General features: G+C 39.4%; 1 protein-coding gene across 1 annotated transcript in view; it reads left to right on the top strand.

Moving 5' to 3' along the window:
• The first annotated feature begins 5,343 nt into the window (after positions 1-5,343).
• mtss1 (MTSS I-BAR domain containing 1) overlaps positions 5,344-8,113 on the top strand; it is a 45,358-nt gene continuing 42,588 nt past the window's right edge. Inside the window, exons 1-4 of the mRNA XM_056300897.1 lie at positions 5,344-5,515; positions 6,633-6,727; positions 7,100-7,310; positions 7,823-7,960. Coding sequence (XP_056156872.1) covers positions 6,717-6,727; positions 7,100-7,310; positions 7,823-7,960 — 360 coding nt within the window. The 5' untranslated portion in view covers positions 5,344-5,515; positions 6,633-6,716. The remainder of the gene's footprint in view (positions 5,516-6,632; positions 6,728-7,099; positions 7,311-7,822; positions 7,961-8,113) is intronic.

The raw sequence follows: 8,113 nt of genomic DNA, 5'->3' as shown, positions 1-8,113 counted from the left end.
GAATGTCCTTGAGTGGCCCAGCCAGAGCCCAGACTTGAACCCCATTGAACATCTCTGGAAAGACCTGAAAATAGCTGTGCAGTGACGCTCCCCATCTAACCTTAGAGCTCGAGAGGATCTGCAGAGAAGAATGGGAGAAATACCCCAAATATAGGTGTGCCAAGCTTGTAGCTTCATACCCAAGAAAACTTGAGGCTGTAATCGCTGCCAAGCGTGCCTCAACCAAGTACTGAGTAAAAGGTGTGAATACTTATGTACATGCAATATTTCAGTTTTTTATTTTTAATAAATTTGCAAAAATTTCTACAAAACCTTTTTAGCTTTGTCATTATGGGGTATTGCATCTAGATTGACGAGAAAAAAAGGAATTTAATCCATTTTGGAATAAGGCTGTAACATAACAAAATGTGGGGAAAGTGAAGGGGTGTGAATACTTTCCGGATGCACTGTATATATATATATATATATATATATATATATATATATATACACACACACACTCCTTTGTTTTTCTCTGCTGGTAAGTTGGGGTTTTTTTGCATTTTGGAAATTGTTTAACTACAGCAAACATTTAAAGTGTTTTAACATTGTCAATATCTCATGATAATACTCTATAAATAATACTGTGGTCAATGTAGAATAAGTATGATATCATTATCTTATTCTGTGGGCAGCGCTTGTGAAAATGTATGGATGACAATAAGTCATGGCGCCACCGGTATATGCTACCCCTTACAGATTCCAAAAAAAAATGTAAAAAAAATACACAGTACCAAGTGATAATTACAAAAACTTTATTGACACCTCCCTCTTAACAGAACTGAAGAAGGAAAAAAAAGGTGATTTATGTTTCTACTACTAGAAGCTTTACATGGACCCAAAAACATAGCAGAGATCCAAGTTCCCATATACTTTCAATGTCAACATTACATACCGAGCATTTCGTTACTAGACTGACAATTTGCTCATGTTAAATGTCTGCTTATAGTAGGTAGGAAACATAACTTGGTTGCACCATTCTAAAATAAAAATTAAGATTATTACCCAAGACAGCAATTACTATAGAATACAAAATGACAATAGGCCTATATTTTTATTCTATGCAGTGACATACATATATTGGGCCTGACCAAGATTTTTGCGCTCATCAGTTTGGTGTATTGCCAAACATTCGTCTTGGAAATCATGAAACTAATTTTCCATATTTTTCCCGGACTGTGGTCTGGAAAGACATACAGAACACGGGATGTTAATTTTAGCAACACAAACTGGTGATGAAACAGCCATCATTCGGGGCACAAACAGAGGGATCTGGGAGTCAGCAGCAAACAGTTATCTTGAAATTCTGATTTTACTTCTTGGTTGATTTCTTGATACCACCGCCCGCTAAAAGGGGGAAGGAATTGAGAGTGAGAAGAGAGAGAAACTCCACAGTCATTTTAGCACATGTAATAGTGATAAACAAGAACCAAGACAGTTGTAACATTAAGTAGGCTTACAAACTGTTAACTTTGTGGTGGCAGTCATTTTGTGTTAGATTGGGTCAATTTTCAATGTTGGAAATACAAGCGAAATGCTGGTTACTTAGCCAACATCAGCTTCAGATTGACACATTCACTTTGAATCTTAATTAGTTTCATTTCCCAGAGTTCCTTGATTAAAAAGTATGACTTTCTTTTGAGTTACACAGAGAAATCACCAAGACTGCTCTTTTGCCACATTTCAACACTGCTAAAATTCATTCTATCCAACTGACTGCTGATGCTGTGCTATTAGCTTTTTTGTTTCATTTAGACAATATTAATGCAATGTCCTTTTATTCAGTTTGCCACATACTAACAGCAGGAACCCCCAGATGCTACTCACTGCTGCTGCTGCTAGAATCTTGACTAAAACTAGCAAGTCTTATCAGTTTACACACCCACCCTAGCCTCCCTCCACTGGCTCTCTGTCAATGCAAAATCTGACTTTAAAGTGCTGCTGCCAACATGAAATAATATATTAGCTTGCTCCATCTTATCCATAGGACCTTATAAAGGCTTAAGTTCCAAAGACATAGATTTCGGCAAAGTTGAACTAACTCAGTGAAACAATAAATGACACTACATGGTTCTTTTTTGGACTGATTAGTTATGTGTTGGGGTCAGCATTGGGTGTGTGTGCGTAGAATGAAGGAGAAAAGCATGGACTCGGTTTGGGTTATAGCTTACAAAGAGGTCCCTTTCCTGAAGCCTTGGCCTTCATGGCATCCAGAGCCTTCTGGTCTTCTTTTTGCTTCTGCTTGTAAGCCAGCTGCTCCTGCAGACGAACGGGCAGCAAGTTTAAAGTTCATGCAGCAAAGGGCCCGAGCCAGATTTGAACCCAGGCCACTGCGGTAAGGAATAAGCCTTATGTGGTATGCGCTCTACCAGGTGAGCCACCGGGGTGCCCCTCTCTCGGCTCTTTGTTGCCCCCATTGCTGCTTAAGACAAATGGATACCACAATTGGCGCAATGGCAGTCTAGTCTGCTAAATCGTGCCTGATGAAAAACAAAACTTAAAATATGTTCACATTTTAAAGAATGTAACACATTTTTGTCATTAAAGATGTATTATTTCACCCACCAGCAACGCATCTGCTATTACTCATAATGTTAATTTTTACTTTTCTGCCCAATCCATGGAATAACTGTGGTGCCCACGGTTTAACTGTGAGCCATGCATCACTAGCTGAGAAGCAGACGAACACGATGTGTCATTTGTCCAAATTGAGCGAAATCGGAGTAATGTTATCAGACAGACTTTTATTATAGATTAGTCATGGAAAATGAGAACCGTGCGAGTTTTCATTTTGTGTCAAGCAGCAAAAAGTTGTACCATGAGTTTGAGTTAATTTACCTTACTTCACAGTGCACGTATTGCAATGTGACTATTGTGCATGCGCATATCGCGATGACGATGCTGAAATGATATATCGTGAAGACCTAATAAAGACTACATGGCTGTGTGCTTGATTTTATGCAATTACCAGCAACGTTTGAGGCTGAAATAGCCAAATCCACTCATTGGGAGGGATGTCCACCTAGTGTTGGCCATATCTACTCATATTTTCGGAATGTGTGTGTGTGTGGTGTTAGTGTAGATAGCGGGACCGAAAACTAAAGCATTTATGATCCTAATTCTTTTTGGAGGTGGTAGGTATTGTCTCAGAGAGTACGGGGAAAATCCCAGAAAGTTAAAATTATGCATAATTATGCATAAATATGCAAAATATGCATTTTTCTAAAAATGGCTAAAAACCACTTTTCTGAGCATCTTTGATTTTTTCACCTATATAAGACATTTTCTGGGACTTAGAAATGTTTTGGCGTTATGCAAAATAAATGCATTTTTGCAAAAATGCACTTATGATCCTAATTTTTTTTTTGGAGGTGGTAGGTATTGTTCAAGAGAGGACCAGAAAAATTACAGAAATTAAAATAATTATAATAATTATGCAAAATATGCATTTTCTAAAAATGGCTAAAAACCACTTTTCTCGGCATTTCAGATGATTCTGAGCATTTGGGGGGAGGGAGTTGGAGTGGGGGAGTAAACCACTTTTCTCGGCATTTCAGATGATTCTGAGCATTTGGGGGGAGGGAGTTGGAGTGGGGGGGGGGGATTTAGGGGCAGGGGGAAGGCGGTTAGCTGGCAGGATGAAGAGGGAGATTTAGACGGGTGGATAACCAAACCGCTACATTGTAGCGGGGTTCTTCTAGTAGTGTTAATATTGTGACTATCCAGTGCAACCAGCCAATATAAGTGCAAACTCAGTCTGATTTGGAAAGTCAGTTGTCATGACCAATTTGTTGGTTAACTCAGCATGATAAGTTATGTCGTGATTATAGGTGTGCTGTGCATCAAAAGGGTACTATAAAACAATTTATTACAAGCTTGTCCTGAGACTGGCTGCTCCTTACTGTTATTGAAGGATTTGTGGTTGAATCTGAAAATGTAAAAGGTTAGTCTGAGCTTCAACTACAACGGAGGATTTATTTTGTAACTCTGAAGAAATAAGCCTACACTGAGGTGAATAATAAGGGTGGCAACAAACCAGTTGAGTAGTTTAGAGGTACTCAAACCACTGCTATTTTAGGAATGTCTTGGAGAGAATAGGTATGCGCATTTATAGCTTTTCCACATGATTATATTAATAACATTAATCTAACTACAGTGAGAAGATATACAGCCAGAAATGGGTTAAAGGAGAACAAAATATGGAGAAAGACCAACCTCAGGATGTACTCTTAGCCCCCCCCCTTCCATCTGTCGCCATTTTACAGTGCTGTGATTGCAACCATTCCCCAATCCTATGTGAATAGTACACATGCCATTGAAAAGCTAGTTAATGCTCGCGGCAATTTGCATATGAAACCGATCGTTTTCGGTCGTTATGCCACTGTATTGTACACTGTATTGTTTGTAAGGGTGTGGATACCTGCAGTCATTTGAGACAGAAGAGGTCACTTAGATGAGTGATGAAACATTTCTCTCAATAAACGCTGCGTCCAGATGAACTGATTCAATTGTCCTACTTTCGGTCGTTAGGCACTGTATTGTACTGTGCTGCTTACACTAAAGGGTGGGGATACCTGCAGTCAGTTTAGACTGAAGACGTCACTTAGTTGACTGATGAGAACTTATCTGTCGTTGTATCCAGATGAACTGATTCAACCTTCTTTGATTACTTACTTTGATTTTCTTACCTGGATTATTGAGCATGCATAAAGGCAATGGAACCGTGTATTTAAACCAGTCAGTTGACATGTTTGGTGAGCCGCAATTGTTTTTAACGTTGCATACAAGTATTAAAATAATGATTCTGTCTGGGTATGGAACTGCCCCTGTATTGTAAAACGACAGGTCAATGTGTTATACATAGGCACCGATGTGGATAACGTGCAACGATACATCTAAGCTAAATATAGGATACCGCTTAGGGAAAGCTTACATCATCAAGTTCCTTGTTCTGTTTCTTGGGTGCCTTCAGTGGCTTCTTCTTGCCGCCTTCAGAAAACAGATATATGCCTTCGATTAGTTAAGAGGTTTGACAGATACTAAAAACAATTGGAAATACGTGGGTTAAAGCTTGGCGCGCTTGCACTGGTAACAGTTGGCTAGCCGGCCTAGCCAGCAGACCATGCCATGTTGACGTTTGTGTTGTTGACAGCAATCATCCGTAACAATACACGATCTTTCCAGCTTGAGGTAACAAGAAATTACATCTTACCTTCCCTGCCAGACATCTCTACGGCTGGTAAGAGCAATTAAAACGGAAGAATCGACGAGTCTTTGGAGGCTCTCGCCGGCTATATGGGCAACCCGCGCTGTCAGGACCCAAATTAACGCTGAACTGGATGTAGATTTCTCGTGACGCGCCTGACTGGAAAAGAAAAAACTGCAAATGCAACTTCATTCAGAATAATCAGCAGCAAGTGCACTAAAGGACAGTTGGGATTCGTGTCATGTACCGGAGGCAAGTATGAAACGATAGGTATGTTTCTTAGAAAATCATTGATTCACGTAAAACAGATGTCAGATTTCCAAGACGATGCAAATTCATTGCTAGCTGTTCTCAGCGTGGAGCTAAAGGCTAGCATGAGGTTGGCAGATAGGTGAAGGAAGAGGGCCTGCTAACCTTGGCGATCACGATTTTTGGAAGAATTTCAAGGTAACGCTAACGGCATTGTAAACGTTACCGACTGGTTAGGGAAAATAATTAATGTTGATGTGCTGCGATGTATCTAGATGGCGAAACATGGCTAAAGATGAGAAATTGATGGAAAAAGAAATGTGTAAAACGAAAGAGAATCAATTGGACAGATTTTGACAGTATTTGATGTCTTCCCTGTACCATGTTTATCAGGATAATCTTTGGTCTCTTATTGTCTGTTTGAGGTCATGTTGTGAGGAACTCTCTTGGGGGGTCCTGTATAACGTGTGTCGGGATGCGCCGTACTATTATTGTTAAGAGTAATGATTGTCCCGCTAGCTCTTTAAGTCTGTCAGTATATTAGGGGTCGTTGTCCCTGTAATGTACGTTAGTATGTACTTTGTAATCCCTTACAAAAAATAAAAATAGTATACCTTGGAAGTTTATTTTATTAAGTAAAGTTCAAGTAAAGTTCAAATACACTTCAAGTAAAGTTCAATACTAGTGTAAACTACTAATAGTAGTTTACACTAGTAGTATACTTGTAAGTATACTTAAGTATAATCTGGTTTAGCATATCCCTCGTAAGTACTTAAAAAGTAAACTGAAAGTATACTTACTGATTTTTAGTTTAAAATAAGTATACTAATAGCGCACTTGAATAAACTGCTTTTTTGTAAGGGATCTCTATAATTTGCTTGTGTGTATTCTCTAGTCTCCAGGATAATTTCCTGTAAGTAATTTTTAAATTTACTTAAAATGTATATATTTTTCAATTTATTAAAATGTACATTTTAGTTAGAAAAGAAGGCTGTGATTTTATGTCCTGTAACAATACGATATCGGCTGTTACAAAATCTCACTAGAATATCCTAGAGCAGTTGAGCCTACACAGTACTATTCAAATGTTAAGTCTATTAATTTGCTTATCCCATCTTCCCTAATGTGTGTTTCACAGCTGCTTTTTCTAATGCCCTGTCTGTAGTATTGGGCTGTAAGCTAATCTTCGGGCTGTTTCTGCCTACGATTGTGGTTGCTGCTTATGTCCATGAGGTATGGTTTTAAAAGTTTGGGGAGAAAAAATCAAGTTTCTCACTAAATTGGGCCTTGAGGTGATGTGCTCGTAGAGATATAGTTCATATACCCTCCTTGTTCACCCATGTTTAACTCTCAGTGACACAAGCATCCACTTTGCTGAGATGTAGTAAAAGACAGCATATGCTTAAGATAATATAAAATGTAAAACTAATGAAAATATGTAAATGAGCATTTTAGGTGATTCGCATCTGGGCATTAATTTTTTTACATCAGATTTACAAGTAAGAACCTTGAAAAGATTGTTCCTCTTAAATCATACTGCTGTTCTCATGTTTGCTGTTATTATCATCATCATCATCATCATCATCATTATTATTGTTGTGTAAGGTACCGAGGTGCTCAGATCCCTCCCTGGAGTAATGGCACCTGCTGCTTGTACCGCCTCACTCTGCCTCGATGTCTCCCGGGGAGAATCCCTTCAGTCCGTACTTACAGCACCCAGCATCAACCCAGCCCTCCTCCACCTACTAACCCGGTCCCTCAAAAGGATAAGGGAGGAGTTGAGGTAGCGAAGGAGTATGCCCTGGCAGTCTTAAAGGTGCAGAAAATTCTTCTACGATCCATACCCAATTGTGCATTCAGAACAACAACAACCATGTGATCTGGGAGTTGCTTTGGGCTTCATGAATGCAAGCCCTGTGATGGCCTGGCGGCCTGTCGATAGGCTCCAGCATCCCCGCGACCCTGGCAGCAGGATAAGCGGTTTGGATAATGGATGGATGGATGGATGGATTGCAAGCTGTAGCACCAAAAGCGTGATCCTGTAACATTACTGGCAGCTAATGGATGATATCATCTCTTGTGTGAGAATTTCAAAATAAAAAAGATAAAAAAATCTATTTTGATCCTGTCACTTCCCATATTGCTTCATAGAGTAATGATATCATAAATATCATTTAGAATATATCACAAATATTATAAATGATTAAGAGTAATAAATATTGATCTTAAAACATCACTTAGAGAATAAATGCATCTCAATAGAATAAAAAATGTTAGGGAGAAAATTATATAAGCATAAATGGTTGTTTTGTTTTTCTTCTCTTCCAGCATGTGGGTGAGTTAGGGAAACAGTGGGGTCAAAAGTCAGCTAAGACCGCCACAGCTACGGTCAACTACTGGTGGGAAAGGTATGAGGAGTTTGTTGGCCTCAATGAAGTCCGCGATGCCCAAGCTAAGGTCAATGAGGTTAGTCCGACAGAAAACAAAATGGCTTAATTTCTCCCCCAAAAACAGCATCTCTCTCATGTCCTGCTTCCCTTACCTTACTGCCCCCCCTCCCAATATCCCATCCCTCTCTCCCCTACCTTCTCCACCTGAATCACATCTCCTTCTCCGAGT

The sequence above is a fragment of the Lampris incognitus genome, chromosome 2 (assembly GCF_029633865.1).
Source record: "Lampris incognitus isolate fLamInc1 chromosome 2, fLamInc1.hap2, whole genome shotgun sequence".
NCBI classification, from domain to species: Eukaryota; Metazoa; Chordata; class Actinopteri; order Lampriformes; family Lampridae; genus Lampris; species Lampris incognitus.
Note: the sequence above shows the minus strand (reverse complement) of the source record. Positions and strands in the feature narration are given on the sequence as shown.